The sequence below is a fragment of the Halyomorpha halys genome, unplaced genomic scaffold (genome assembly GCF_000696795.3).
Source record: "Halyomorpha halys isolate HHAL.00 unplaced genomic scaffold, Hhal_1.1 Scaffold449.1, whole genome shotgun sequence".
NCBI lineage: Eukaryota > Metazoa > Arthropoda > Insecta > Hemiptera > Pentatomidae > Halyomorpha > Halyomorpha halys.
Window position 1 is genome coordinate 118,794 of NW_027115881.1, and position 15,516 is coordinate 134,309.

Sequence of the window (15,516 nt, forward strand, 5' to 3'; positions counted from 1 at the left end):
GATTATATTTGTCTTGTAATATTTTCCATGACAACGAGACAATTTAAGAACTTTCAAGAATAAATCGTTCTTAATGAATGGGTAATGTAGTTGAACAATGAAGAACGAACAGTGCTTTAAAGAAACTTCATTCACGTCAGTCTAACCTTTGAATGACAGTCATTCATACATCAGAGTGACGTGAATGACTTCAATCACAAAGACCCTTGAACTGTAAGTCCAATTGACACTTTAAATGAGATACCGAACAGTAAAGATCTTGTGCAATGTATCTTTTTCGATTCTTAATAAATTAAAAATTTGGTGCAGTACGCGCATCAGACAAATTTCACTTACCACCCTACTACGCATGCTCCATACAATTCTGGATAGTGAGAAGTTGGAACAGACCTACTCAGCTGACAGGATTTCCTTTCCTCGAAGTACTTCTGCATCTTTACAAATATATATTCCTCGTAACAGTTTCTTCAAAACTATTTTTCATTAATATCCCAAGTTCATAAGTTTACCATGTCAAGTAAACTGGTTAGAGGGAAAATTATCTTAAACCAAAACGTATTTAAATTCTTGAAAACCGACTGAGATTGGTCCCATCCATGCTTTCGCTGTTATGATATGAGTTTCACAGCTTACAAGTGCCTCCAAACAACTAAAAAACATTATATGAGAGGGGTGATAAACCTGGATTTGAAACTTCATCAAAGAAATTGCCCGAATAAAACAAAAGTTAACACTGAAAGCTTTGATAAAGAAGCCATTTGCAGACTTGAGATTAATTTTCATATACAACATTCGAGGGGCATATTACAAAAAATTAGGGAATTAATTTCACGACACATTGCATAAAGTGGTAAACTTAAAAAGAGGTATTTTTTTTCCCTGGACATAATGATTATCAAATCTCACAAATGACTTTTTGGATACTACATTCTTAAATTGCAAATCAGAAAAGAGTTATAAATATATTTGCCTCCAAAGTAAAACAAGAATCAATAAGAAAGAGTCCCAGTCAAAGATAAAGGATAACCTAAAGAAACGAGTAACCTTCCGTTTATTATAGTCCAGAACTTTGGCGTTACAAGAACTGCATCTTGGAACAAACCTTTTGTTCCCAGTATGAGGAGAGGGGTTTGTTATGGTGAGGAGGGAAGAATGGGCTAGGATGGGAGTGCACGAGTTCCCTCTCCTACAGGCAAACTCATCTTAGATACACTATACTTTAGAGGAATTTCATTTTGTAAAATCGTCATTTAAGCCATTCGAGACTCTTTCAATGAGCATAAGCCTACCTGATATTAAGGTCATTTAATTATTCATTGATTCACCGAGTTTAATCAAAATCGATTGAGCCGTTTTGGGGAAAATCGAAAAAATGTGTATTCGATTTTATGAAATAGCATTTCTGGTCGGTCGATTATACCGAATAAGTTACTGTCACATCCCAAGTGAGGAAATGTTCAGCATTTCATTCTCTTTGTAATTATCTAAATTTTAAGATGTATCATGATGCTACATGGAATTAGAGGGACAAAAATCGGAAAAGATATAATATCATTATTAATAAAATTTTTGTTTTAAATATAATTAAAATTTATTTTTAAAAAATATCTTTATTGAAATTTACAACTGTATATTACATAATACATTTAGTAAATATGATCTTAGTTAAAATGGAGCGTAAAATAGCATTGTAATGGCATTTTACATTAGCTGCTATCGTGGCCATCTTCTTTTCAGGCGCCTTGGAGGATTGTCAGGAATGGAAGAGGAAGCAAGGTTAGAAACTAGGGGGTTTCAGTGGTTAGAAAATTTTATTTTAAAATTTTTAATCCCTTTTTCGCTCCAACTTAGAGTGTGAAAGCTCTGATGAACGTGGGGCGAAACGTATGCTCAATATATTGGGTTGTAAAATAAGTTCGTAGCGTTTTTCAGTGTTTCAATTTAATCATTTGATGCAAAATCATGTTTACTTCGTCAATAATGTTTACATATTCTAAAAAAGAATTAGTTAAGGTGCTTTTATGCATCAGTTTCAACCGAGATTCCTTATCTTTAAGGGGTATTTTGCTTGCTCAAAATGGAAGAGAAAAAAAAAAATCATTTTCATCATTTAATGATTTTTTATTTCCGAAAAGGAAAGTCCACTGCACAGACGATTAACAAAATTTGCAGTGTGTATGGCGATGATGCCTTAGGAGAAAGCATCAGTGGTAAGTGGTTTGCTCGGTTCAGAACCGAAAATTTTGGCTTGGAAGAAACGCTTAACATATCTCATGCAAGTGTCTCAAATCATTTTGGGGCTAAGGGATATCCATTTCATTTTCCATCATGATAATGCCCGTCTTCACGTGTTTTTGCAGACCCGGCAGAAATTATTGGAGTTTGGCTGGGATGTGATCCCCCACCCACCCTATTCACCGGAACTTGCCCCTACAGATTTTCACTTATTCGGGCCCTTCAAAACCCTCTTAACGGGAAACACTTTAATTTGCTGGAGGATTACAAAACGCACATACAGGAGTTCATAGCACAAAAATCTGAGAAGTTCTGGGAGGACAGAATTAAGAAATTACATGAAAGATGGCAACATGTAATAGATCAAAATGGGTCATATATAATTGATTAAAAATATTTACAAGAATCTGAAGTTTTTATTGAAATCATCAGTAAAAAACGCTATGAACTTATTTTACTCAATAAATAGTTTATCGCTATTCGAGTTTTTCTGACCACACTCAAATTTTAATACATTATTTTAGAAGTTTCACTTTTGTGGACCAGTCCTAAGACTAACTCTATCTTTTTATTATACTATATTTCAGGAACAATACAATATATGTCCATTATTACTCAAATTAAAGGTTCATAAATGTACTATACAATTTTTTAATGATCAATCTTTGTTTATATTAGTTACCATGATATTTTCAAAAATAAATATACAAAATGTTGATTCCTCCTTATTTGAAAAAAAAAAAAATGTGGTATCTGAAAAACTGTGAACTATTGAACATAAAGAGCCCGAAGAACTTAAATTTTAGTAAATTTATACCACTTTAAAGTAGTTCGGAGGAATGATAATGGATAGCTGCAAGTAAGAACATACTATTAACAAATAATCCCATGATTGGGACAAGTGATCCCAACATTTCTGTCCTACGGAGGTATTCCATGGAATTCAGATGGATTCAATGTCTGAGATTTTTCCAAAATAAATTCACAAAATGTTGTTTCATAATTGTACTATAAAATATGAAGAAGATGGTCAGGATTGTGGTCGAAAAGAACAAAAATAGTTTTCAACTATTTATTATCCGACGTTTCGCCCCACTTTGCAGGGCTTCATCGGAGCTAAAAAGTTACAAAAGCAACTAAGAATATTTTGAAATAGGAAGATAATAAGATACAAAAACGTTAATTAAGGTAGGGTAAATATAATGTAAAAAATAAGTGAAAAGAAAATTATATCAAATGAAAGGAAGGAGAAAATAAAATAGTATTAATATAAAATGAATAATGATAAAAATAAAAAATTGTGTAAACTTTATTGTTAAAAAAAGTTCAGGAGACGCATATAAAATGCTAAAACATAAAAGTAGATGTGGGAATACAGAATACAGAAATTTAACACACTAAAAGATGGAAAATAAATAAATATGTTGAGATTAAATAAAGTTAGAGAAAGAATAAATCAAAATAAATTTAATAATGATAATAATAAATAAGCAAAGAACAAATCAAGACCACCTGATCAAGATGATAGATTTACAGACTTTGACAATAAATCTGGAGCGTGTAGTACAATAAAATAGTTTCTAAGATCATCTTTGTACTTAGCAGTTACCATGATATTTACAAAAATAAATACATAAAATGTTGATTGGAGATGGTCGGGGGGTGCAGTCAGCAAAGAAACAACAAATAAACAAAAAAATTTTTATTTATGCCGTTTCAATCTTTTTTTTTATTTTTATCCCCCTCCCTTGCCATCTCTGGCATACGGGGTGCAGGAGCAGTGAGGTAGTGCGCTGGGGTTTGCGCATGCCACTGCTAGGATCACCAATTTTTTTTTTTCCTTTTTATTCTTTTATTAATTATTTAATTAATAATTTTTACTGGTGGAGCTGCGCCTTGTCCTCTGCATCTGTCTGGGTGCCTCCTGCAGTTACTAGGCTGGTCCAGCCCTCCTGGTCTCAGTCTGGGTTAGCTTCCTCATCTTCTGGTGGCTCACCGATGTTGGGCGGTCAAGTCCTTCCCATCGTGTAATGAGTGGGGCCCACCACCTCCTTCCACCCGTAAATGAACTCCTTGAAGAAGAGATAATTCTCTTCTTCTATCAAACAGAGAAGGTCCGACTCGGCGAGGGTGTAAATCCCGGTCTTTCTCGACAGCCTGGCTCGGTGTCCTTCCATGGCAGAGCAATCTATCATTACGTGTTCTGCTGTTTCAGGAACTCCACACGTTGGGCACCGGGGGTCGATGTTCTTTCCAAAGCTCTGCAGCTTTCCCCAAAATCCTCCGTGTCCTATTAGGATCTGTGAGACCCAATAGTCTGAGAGGACCCATTTAGCCTTCAATCTAGAAAGGACGGTAGGGAAGAATTTTCTCAAAGTAGCGCCCTTCTGGCATGCTACCCACCGTCCATTCCACTTCTGTATTGAGTCCTCTCGCAGTATTTTCTTCCATAAGTTAGGAGTCTCACCGATCCTCTCTCAGAGCTCCTCCGGCAGCGCTTCTAGTCCCTGCCTCTTAACTTCAACAACGTTTCAACCTGATTTTCAGGTCTTCATCAGGGAGTTGTAGGCAGAGATCTCTGCTAAACTCGAATAAAATGTTGATTTCTCCTTATTGGAAAAAGAAATTTGGTATTTGATAAACTATATTTCTGGAATTATTGAAAGCAGAGAGCCCTAGAAAGACATATTTTAGTAAATTTACATCACTTTAAGATAGTTATGATAGGCCGTGGATGACGTACTAGGAGATGAAGGTTGGGTAAACTAGGCACAATTAAATAAGCTACACCAACTTATTTGTGTATCATTTGACTGCACCCCCAACCATCATCTCCTAGCACTTTAAGATAGGTTTTTCTAAATGTTTTCTTCTGATAAACAGCTTTAAAAATATAGAGTAATTATTAGTTTTAAAAACCAACAGTAAATTCTTTTTCAGCATGATATTTTGTGTAAATTAATACTACAACTTTTTTTTTATGGTTTACGGAAAAAAAAGTTTGAGTTGGTGAAGTTATAAGTTATATAAGAAAATAGTAGAAGAAAACTATTGTTAACAAATATTTGGTCCCACTTTGCAGGGCTAATAACTCTAAGTGATGTCATCAGACAGCCCTGTTGAAGCCCTGAAAAGTGGGCGAAACATTGGTTAACATTAAATAGTTATCTTCTACTATTTTGATAACTTTATTGACCGCTATCTGGATTATCTTCCTCTAATCTACTTCATACGGTCAATTATATTCTTCCAAAAACTAAAATATCTACTCACTTTCCATACTGGTTCCAGTCAAATTATTATAGAAAAAATGTTTATTGTCTTATCGATAATATTGGTCTAATAAAGATCTAAAATTTGTAGCTCACGCCTTCTATCCAAAACCTTAAAATTAGAATTTATAAAACTATTATCCTTCCCACTGTTTTTTATGGGTGTCTTACACTAAGGGATGAACAGCACCTTATGATTTTCAGAAATAAAGTATTACATAAAATATTTGGACCGAAAAAGGATGAATTAACAGGAGAATTTAGAAGGCTAAACAGTACTGAATTAAGGAAACTACACCCGGTAAATATAATTCAAGTTACAGTATTGCACTTATAAGATAGGTGTGTAAGGTTGTAGGGCTTAATAATGTACGGGTCCCTAAAATGTTAATAAGCACTGAACCGACGGGTAAATGTCCTAGGGTAGGACCGAAACGTAGTTAGGAGGATAGCATTAAAACTGATTTAGTAGCATTGGGTTTTGAGGGGCATCACTGAAAGGATGTATGTAGAGAGAGATTGGTAGTATCGGCATCGAACCTTCGGGTTCGTTAGGCTTTGATTATTATTATTAAAGATGTAAAAAGGCTCTAGAATAAATGGGAATATATGGCCTTTAGGTTATAACTAAAAATAAACAAATTTCTTACAGAACCTGCCGAAATTCCAGATTTCCAAAAAATATGATTAGAAAGTTCAACATCCTAATAATAATCCAATTTCAATGATTGTTTTTTTGATTTCCTGGGAATTTCATCATCAACCCAAAAAATGTCTGCACCCAAAGAAAAAAAAGCTATGCACCAAAAATTCTATTGGAGAAATCGGAGATTTCAGTAGCTTTAAACCTTCCCATAGCAACAGGGAACATGAAAATTTTGAAAAAAAAAAAACATGTAAAAGTTTATTGTAAACAAAGATTCGAACCATTCCCTTCTGCATGTTTAGACTTTTCAGCTTCACTTTTTCATTGAAGAAGAATATTATAAATTAGCTTCCTAAAATGAGGAAAAGGTAAAAAAAGAATTAAAATATTTTAATATATTTTCAGTAAAGTTTTACTTCAGAACATTTTAAAGTATTTGAACAAAAAGCTGAAATACTTAACACATTTAAAAAATAAAACATGTTTTTAATAAATACATAAACATAATTTTATGTGAAGTAATTTAATTACTTCTCACCTTGTAGACATGAAAAATGTATTAAATAAAAATTAAATTACATTTAATGAATCTACTGACTAGTTCATAAACGATACATGCATCTATCTCATAAGACATACACAATTACAACAATAACATATAAATATATGGCTAAATAGAAAATAAAATGTGTTTATATAATATTAGAAATGTAAAAAAATATTATGATCTTTTAATTCAAAAGGAAATATTGCGAAAATATTATTACAATTAGAATGAAATAAATTTTAAGATAAGAAAATTTGATAGAAATATTTTCATAAAAATTCCATTAGAAAAGAAAATTACAGATTTTTTTTTTAAAGAGACAGCGAGAGTAATATAGATTATAAATTAGTTATATTTACAAGATTAAAATTAGTAAAAAGGAAAAGTTTTAATTTATGAGAAATGTACTAAATAAATACCACATGAGTGGTATTTATTTTTTAAAAATAAAGTAGCTATAATGACTTATTTGCAACATGCAGGAAATAATACCTGCTTTAAAATTAATTTAAAAATCATGAACCATAGTTTCTATGAAAATTACTTAAAAAGAAAAAAAATTTAGATTTAAAATCTATGTAAATTTATAATACGAGGTGTGCCAGAAAACCTCAGGGAACCACTATACTAAAATTGTGAAAACAGTCCCTATTAAACATCATCCAATTTTTAAGGCTCGAATTTTTTTTTCTCAAGACCAAAAATTTTTACGAGGTTTAGAGGTTTTGGACATCAAGGGAGAAATTTGGTTATTTTTTTATTTATCATCAAATTTGTGTTCGGGCATAACTGATTGAACATATTTCAACAATAGCTCATTCCATAGATGTTATTCTCATATGACAAATCACTAATCTTGAAATTTAGGTTATTACCTACACAGTAAAAAATAAAAAAGTATCCTTCTATCTCTTCCAAAAATATTTCACAAAATTTGATACCATTGATTAGGTATAAAAAAAAATATATTTAGGATGTTCAAAATATTCTTTTTCTCTGATACATAAGGATATCCTCCTTCACGAGGCATCTACTATGTATTGGACATTGTAAAAATTCTTATTTTATAGGACGATGGGACTTTTTCCTTGTATATGGCTCTTTCAGATAGACAAGCCACACAATGAAAAAGACAACGCCACCACACTAACTGCAGTTTTTATACCCATTAGTATTCCAGGTAAGTGATCAATAATTTTATTACGTGAAATATTGTATGACAATACAGTCTTTCTGAATCATTATTATCATTTCATTTATATCTTCCTTAAATTATTCAATAAATACTTTCTTTACTACCATGGTATTAATACCGATAAAATTCAATACCTCTCGTAATAACGAATATTCTCAAGTTCTAATAGCCAATGAATGTCCACTTTCTAATTGGAAAACACATAACAAGCCTTTAGAAAAGAAATCCGATTCAACAATTTTTAGACTCGATAAAATAGAACATTATCATTAATCTGGATTAATTAATGTAAACAATTTTCGATAATTATCCAAAGGCATCCCTTTGACAAAAAAATGAAAACTTAGTACATCTAGAGCCCGTAAGTTTCCAGTCAAACAGTTTCTGACCAATAGTATTATCAGATTTTTTGAAAGACCATTTTAAAAAGAGATAGAAGAATTTTAATGAAAGAAATTTTAAGTTCCTCTAAGCTCCTGTTCTCCTGTTACAATGTACAAATTTTCCAGGTAGAATTGACCAACATTGTTTGCCTCCCACAACTTCTGTTTCATCTTGCGTTACGAAATGAATTTACTCCTATATATTTTTTTCTTGAGTTCTAGAATATCGATGAAGAAGTTTTATTTCAAAAAAGTTGAAGAATGAAATATTTATTACTTCTCAATCAAAAGAGCTTGTATCAACTTTCCAGAAAGTAAAAATTTGTAAGTGCATCATTCTTCTTAATTTTTTTCACGAGTTAGCAAGACATAGCTGGTTAAATGAAACTACTCGGCCTGCATAACTATTCAGTCTCCTCCTTAAAACTATTGTGGTTGAGATCAGCCATGGAATAAGATGCCTATGACTACTATTGTTTATGTTTATTATTAGAACATCTCATGAAATCTAGCTGAATAAATAGCTCAAGGTTAGAATATCCCTCATCCATTCCTCCCACGGTTAAAGTGAGAATGAAACATTAAATTTTTATAAATGAAGTATTGTTTATACATTCAGCCAGAAGAATATTGAGATAAATAGAGAATTTAGATAGAATAACAGTCACAGCAATTAAAGTGTTAGCATAGCGGAGACTAAATAAGATTGAAAATATGTTAAGTTTAACAAAGGAATTGAACAAACTAGAATATTGGATTGATGAAGTTTTGGTCTTGTAAATTTAAGTTGTGATAAGAGTTAAAAGGGGGAAAAATTTTTAGCAAAGATATTATACCGTATAACTCAAAATATGACGAAGATGGTCAGGATTGCGGTCAAAAAAGAACAAATAATTTTTAACTATTTAATGTCCGAAGTTTCGTCCCACTTTGCAGGGCTGTTCAAAGCGATAGGTTAAACAGAAAACCCTGTTTAACTTATCGCTTTGAAAAGCCCTGCAAAGTGGGGCAAAACCCTGATCTTCTTCATATTTTAGCAAAGATTTTAAAAAACCTCTACATTGAAGTCTTAAATTATTAATTTCAGAAAAGGCTTAAAAATAGTGACGAGTTTAAATGTACATTTTTCATAAATGATTTTTAAATTAATTTTATCTTAAACAACTCACAAACAATATTAAAAAAACCAGCACATATAAAATTAAGATGATTATAAAATTAATTTACATCATATATTACTTCATATTTTTTAATCACAATACAATCTTGAAAATCTGACAAATTATCTGGAAAATATTAAATATTTCAAACTAATCGTCGTATAATTTAAACAATTTTAATTAGGAATTAAGATCAACATAATGCAGTCAAAAGAATTCAAATAGTAATTAAAATATTTATTGTGAGCCACTTTGCAAGGCTAAAAAGATACAGATAACTAAAATAATGTAATGAAGTAAGATAATAGATAATATGAAATACAAGTAAACTAAGGTGTGGCTAAAATGATTTAAAATATGTAAAAATTAATATAAAAATAAACAGGGTAAATTAAAGAAAATAAAAATAAGATGTACAATGAAAAGTATAAATAAACAAGAATCACAAAAAGGTATTAGGCAATTAACGAATACAAAAATTACTACAAATAAAAAAGTAGATAAAATAATGAAATAGATAGTAAACTAGACATTTTTTCTATCTTTTCATTTGTTATTATTTCTGTTTTCATTAATTGAGGCATGAAAATGGAAAAGGTAAGTGCCAAAAAAACTATTAAAACAGGGGGGTTGACTAAGCTATTAGTTCTAAAATTATGAACAAATTGCAACTCTAGGAAGTAAACCGTTCAAGATAGACATCCAGCGGTTACTAGTCGATTGGCGCTGGTTTCTTCAACCTTATCCCATCAAAATCTCATTTTTCATATTTCTGACACTTGAAGCCTTTTTCAATTGCATGCCACAATTGTCAAATACCTTTTTGTAATTTTTGTTTATTTATACTTTTCACATCTAATTTTTATTTTTTAAAATTTACTTCCATTTCTATATAAATTTTCACATATTAAGCCATACCTTTGTTTACTTTTATTTCGTGTTATCTTACTCTGTTACATTATTTTAGTTGTTTGTATGTGTTTTAGCCCTGATGAAGCCCTGCGAAGTGGGGCAAAACATTGGCTCACAATAAATAGTTTACAATGAGTTGTAGATAGTTGACTGGAGTGGAGAATAAGTGGAGAAGATGGTCAGGAGTGCGGTCAGATGAATGGTTTTTAACATGTTTTTATTTTACATATCATTTCAGTATTGTCTATTTGTTGTATTAAATAAAAAAAAGGAAGCAAATCAATTTTGTTCAATCAAATATGGAGTGGAAAACATTATTAGAAAAGCCAAGATGACGGCACCAGTCCGAAGTCTGTTGAATCACGGCCATGTTGAGCAGATTCAAATATTTAAAAAAACTTTATTTAACTTCCCATCATAATTGTAGTTACAGTAAATTAAAGAAAAATAGAAGTTAAGAATAAGTATTGAAGAAAATTATTCATAAAGGAAATAATTTTATCTATCTGTCTGTGGCGCTACAGCCCAATTTGGACCTTGGCCTACTCAATGAGCCTTCGCCATTTAGCTCGGTCTTGATTTGAGGATGCTCAGAAGTTCTCTGGAATCCCTGATGACGGCATCCTCCCATCTCAGCTTTGACCTGCCTCTTCAATGCAGCCTACAGTCCAGCAACCTCCTCGGGATCTCAACCACTGGCATGCTGACGACATGGTCAGCCCAGCGCAGCCTCCCCAGCCTTATGTGCCGCATCACATCACCCTCACTGAACAGCTCGTAAACCTCCCTGTAGGTTCGCCTCCTCCAATTCTTGCCAACCTTGACATAGCCAAATATTTGGCACAGAATTTGCCTTTCGAAGATCAAGATCTCCTTTTCTTCAGCACTTGTCAGGGTCCAGGCTTCCGATCCGTAAATGAGGACTGGCCGGATTAGGGTCTTGTAGAGCTGGCATTTGGTGCGACGAGTAAAGGAAATCATTACTAAAATTTATTAAGTATAATTACTATTTGAGTTCTTATTACCGCACCCAGACTATCTTCCTTTTATATATTACACACAGCCAATTAAAGACCTTCCAAAGTTTAATTTGTTTTAAGCCCTAGTTATTAGTAAACTGTTAAAAATAGTTATGTTATTAACATTTTGATGTCAACAGTTTACATTGGTCAATAGAAAAATGTTAACATTTACAATAAATTAGTATAAATTAAATCCAATTTAATCAGCAAATATTATTTATATTTCTAAGAACAAATATTTAAATAATTTATAGGAACATGTGTTTTTAACAATGTCGTATCCTGTGTAAACCTAACTATAGACATCACAATCTCCTCGAATAATTGAATATGTCGGATTTAAAACTGACGGACTATCAAGATTGTATTGTGCATGCAGGATTTGAAGCATTAACATCGAGAAAGATAATTTTTAGTGCCACCATTTTTCTAATTAATAAATAAAGCAAATCTTGTTGTCGATTTGCAAAAAAAAAACCTGCTCAAAGATTTTCATTAATTTAAGAATTAAAAGAAAAATATACATATTATTAATAAATTCATCATTGTATTACAAAATATGTATAAGCTAATAAATGAAAAAGTGAATATGAAAAATGGTGTACTAAGCAAAAAAACAATCCACAAACACAATGCTGTCTGTTGAGGTCGAGGAAGACAGAAAGCACTCATAGTGCTATAATTACAACTTATAAAATTTTTACATTGATTAATTTAAAATAAATTAAAAAATATACAAAACAAATAAATGAATTTTACAATGACTTTGAGGTATACATTATTGTAGAATTTCTTATCAGTTTACAACTAACAATAAAATGGAAGCAATATTTCTATACTTCGATATATACATAGGTAATATGGTTATTCTAAAGATCAGGAATGTATTTGTCACTTTCTCTTCTAAATATATCACAAACTTTATCATCTTACCATTTCAAAAGCATTCTTTTAAATGATACAATAAAAATAAAGATAAGAAAACAAAAAATAAAAAGGATATATAACACACATTGGCTACAACGCCTACTATATAAATATTGATATTCAGTTCCTAAATATCAAACGATAACTACGACAGTCTTAGTTTTGTTCGGTGTACCTTTGGTGTTGGGTAATCAAAAAGAGAGCAATATACGAACCGACTAATCGTACCGCGGTATGTTTAGGCTTCGATGCTCACTTTTAAGCCTTACTAATACCTGCGGTACTTTGCATTGTCTCTGTCATAGAGGGCGTACCCTTCTCATCCTGAAAATAAAATAATATAAAGTAAGAATTATTACTATATGTATCTTATTAAAGGTGAAGGTAAATTTGTTAAAATTTAAAGATAAATAAGATTATCAATCATTATTAATAAACAATTATATTATCAATCATTATTAATAAACAAAATGTTCAATGTTTCAGCTAATAAACCATCCTCAGGAATATAATTTCAGTTGCGAATTCCAGTAAAAACTCATATACTTAAACTTCCAAGGAAGAGGTTTTAATTCAAAATGGCTGTGATCATATGGACTGTAACAGTTAATCCATGGCCTTCTAAATCAAAATCTCCTACCTAATATTATTTATAGGTATTGTTAACGCCATAATATAATTACGTTGTAAATAAAACAAAATACTAAAAATACTATTTACAAATTTAATAATCCTTTCCTGGAAGATTCCTATGGTATTAGCTGGATTTAGTGAATGACACAATTTTCTTCCTTATTAAACTATAATAGTTTATTTCATTTCATACAGCAACGTTTCGGGAGATTTCCCCCATCTTCAGGCTGTTGATAACAAAAACCTATATTTGACATGTAATTTTCTCCTATTAGTCTCACTTGCTAATATATTATAATATTAATGTCATTATTGAGTAAAATCTTTCTAATAGTCATTTATTATATTTTACTTAGACTATTAGAAAGATTTTACTCAATAATGACATTAATATTATAATATATTAGCAAGTGAGACTAATAGGAGAAAATTACATGTCAAATATAGGTTTTTGTTATCAACAGCCTGAAGATGGGGGAAATCTCCCGAAACGTTGCTGTATGAAATGAAATAAACTATTATAGTTTAATAAGGAAGAAAATTGTGTCATTCACTAAATCCAGTTAATAACTATTTACAATTATTTACATAACATACAATTACTTCTTTTTTTTTTTTTTACTAGTACACTAAACTTGAATACCAAATAATGTTAAAGCCACCTCAAATCGACTATGTCTTTTTGTTAGAAGGCTTTAAAAATGAACAAAAAAACAAACTGGCTCAGATTAAACATTTATTTGGTTCAATTACATGGTAAAAAACAAAACTAAAAACTAACATAAATAAAACATACAAGTAAAAATAAAAAGGCCTTTCAGATAAAAATAAAATTAGATAAATAAATTAAGAAAACAAAAGAGACAAATTTACAAACAATATAAATATGTAAAATAAATACTGCTCGACTAAAAGGTTGGTCCACTCCGATAGGTCAAAAGAAGAGTGCTGCCGAGATGTGTAGCTCTTGTTGCTAAATAAATCGCTGCAATGGTCCAGAGTTGGTGTAGTGGATCATGGATAGTATGAATATCCAACAGTCGTGTTGTATTAGGCGAGCCGACAAAATGAACGCAGACAGGGCTGCTAAGGACGCTACCAGGGCCAATAATTAGTCTAAACTGCAATTAATAAAGTGGAAACACAGAAAAGGTCTGTTCCGAACTGTAATGACTCACTAACTCACTAAAAATGTCCTAACTATTAAATTATAAGGGCAGACAGGGCTGCTTAGACGCTACCATGGCCACTAATTAGCCGGAACTACTCTATTAAAGTCGAAACACAGAAAAGGTCTGGTTTCGAACTGTAGTGACGTCTAAAACACTAAAAAAATGTCCAAACTATTAAACTATAAACGCAGACAGGGCTGTTTAGACGCTATCAGGGCCACTAATTAGGCGGAACTGCCATAATAAAGTCGAAACACAGAAAAGGTCTGGTTTCGAACTGTAGTGACGACTAAAACACTAAAACAATGTCTAAACTATTAAACTATAAACGCAGACAGGGCTGCTTAGACGCTATCATGGCCACTAATTAAGCGGAACTGCTCTAAAAAACTAAGATGGTCAGTCCGTAGCTAGGTGACGCATCTTAGCAACAATGATCACCCCTAGCAACTGTCTCTATTACTCATTATTACAAACAAATATAATTACACATTTTTCTTTTCAAATAACTAAATCTAAGTAAAACAATACAAATAAAAATAAATGTAACTAAATTAAATACTAATAAAACTATATAACTAAAACTATAAATACTATTTACAACGTAATTATATTATGGCGTTAACAGGTATAATTATACTAAAAATGCTATTTACAACGTAATTATATTATGGCGTTAACAGGTATAATTTTTACTTAATTTCTTATTTAAATTATAAAGGTTAAAAAGTTGGTTTGTATTACTCGAGAATTTTAGTTTGTCAATAATATTTGCATAATGTACGTTATTTAGTAAAACAACATTATGGAATCAAAACATTTTTATTCAAAATATTAACCCTCATTTTCTGTACATATACCCCAACGCGTTATCAACTTTTCAATCCCAGACTGAAAGATTCAGGATTTTGTAGAGAAATGAAATCAGAAAATACTTTTTTAACCTGAGAATCATTTAAAAAAATTTTACCTTTAAGTAAGTTGTCCAAATTTCTGTACAGATGGAAAACTGTTGGAAATAAGTTTGGCGAATAAGGTGGATATGGAAGGAATTCGTAACACTGCTTGTTTAGTTTCTCCATTGTCTGTTACAAAACATGAGGTATAGTGTTGTCATGTAAGAGTATAGGTTCCTTCCAATCAATTAATCAATGCAGATTGTTTTTTAAACAAGTTTTTGATGCATTATGTCGATATTACTGCAGTACGATGTGGCTGTGATGTCTTCACCTCTCTCGGTGAAAAGGAGAAATGAATTAATCCTTACATTGACCACCACACAGAAACCAATAAATAAATTTGGTTATGGCATGTGTCTTGGTTTTCTTATATTTATTGTCGCGTTTACAAAAGTCGGAGACACGGCTCTTGTCTTGGATCCGACAGTGAGATTTGAAAGTAATGACCTCGAA

General features: G+C 31.4%; 1 protein-coding gene across 6 annotated transcripts in view; it reads right to left on the minus strand.

Annotated features, from left to right (window-relative positions):
• Positions 1-8,493: 8,493 nt before the first annotated feature.
• The window catches only part of LOC106682896 (glycoprotein-N-acetylgalactosamine 3-beta-galactosyltransferase 1), an 89,217-nt gene continuing 82,194 nt past the window's right edge, over positions 8,494-15,516 (minus strand). For all 6 annotated transcript variants that reach the window (XM_067052846.1, XM_067052845.1, XM_014424008.2 and 3 more), the window contains one exon: positions 8,494-12,623. In XM_067052846.1, the coding sequence (XP_066908947.1) occupies positions 12,558-12,623 (66 nt within the window). In that variant the 3' untranslated portion in view covers positions 8,494-12,557. The remainder of the gene's footprint in view (positions 12,624-15,516) is intronic.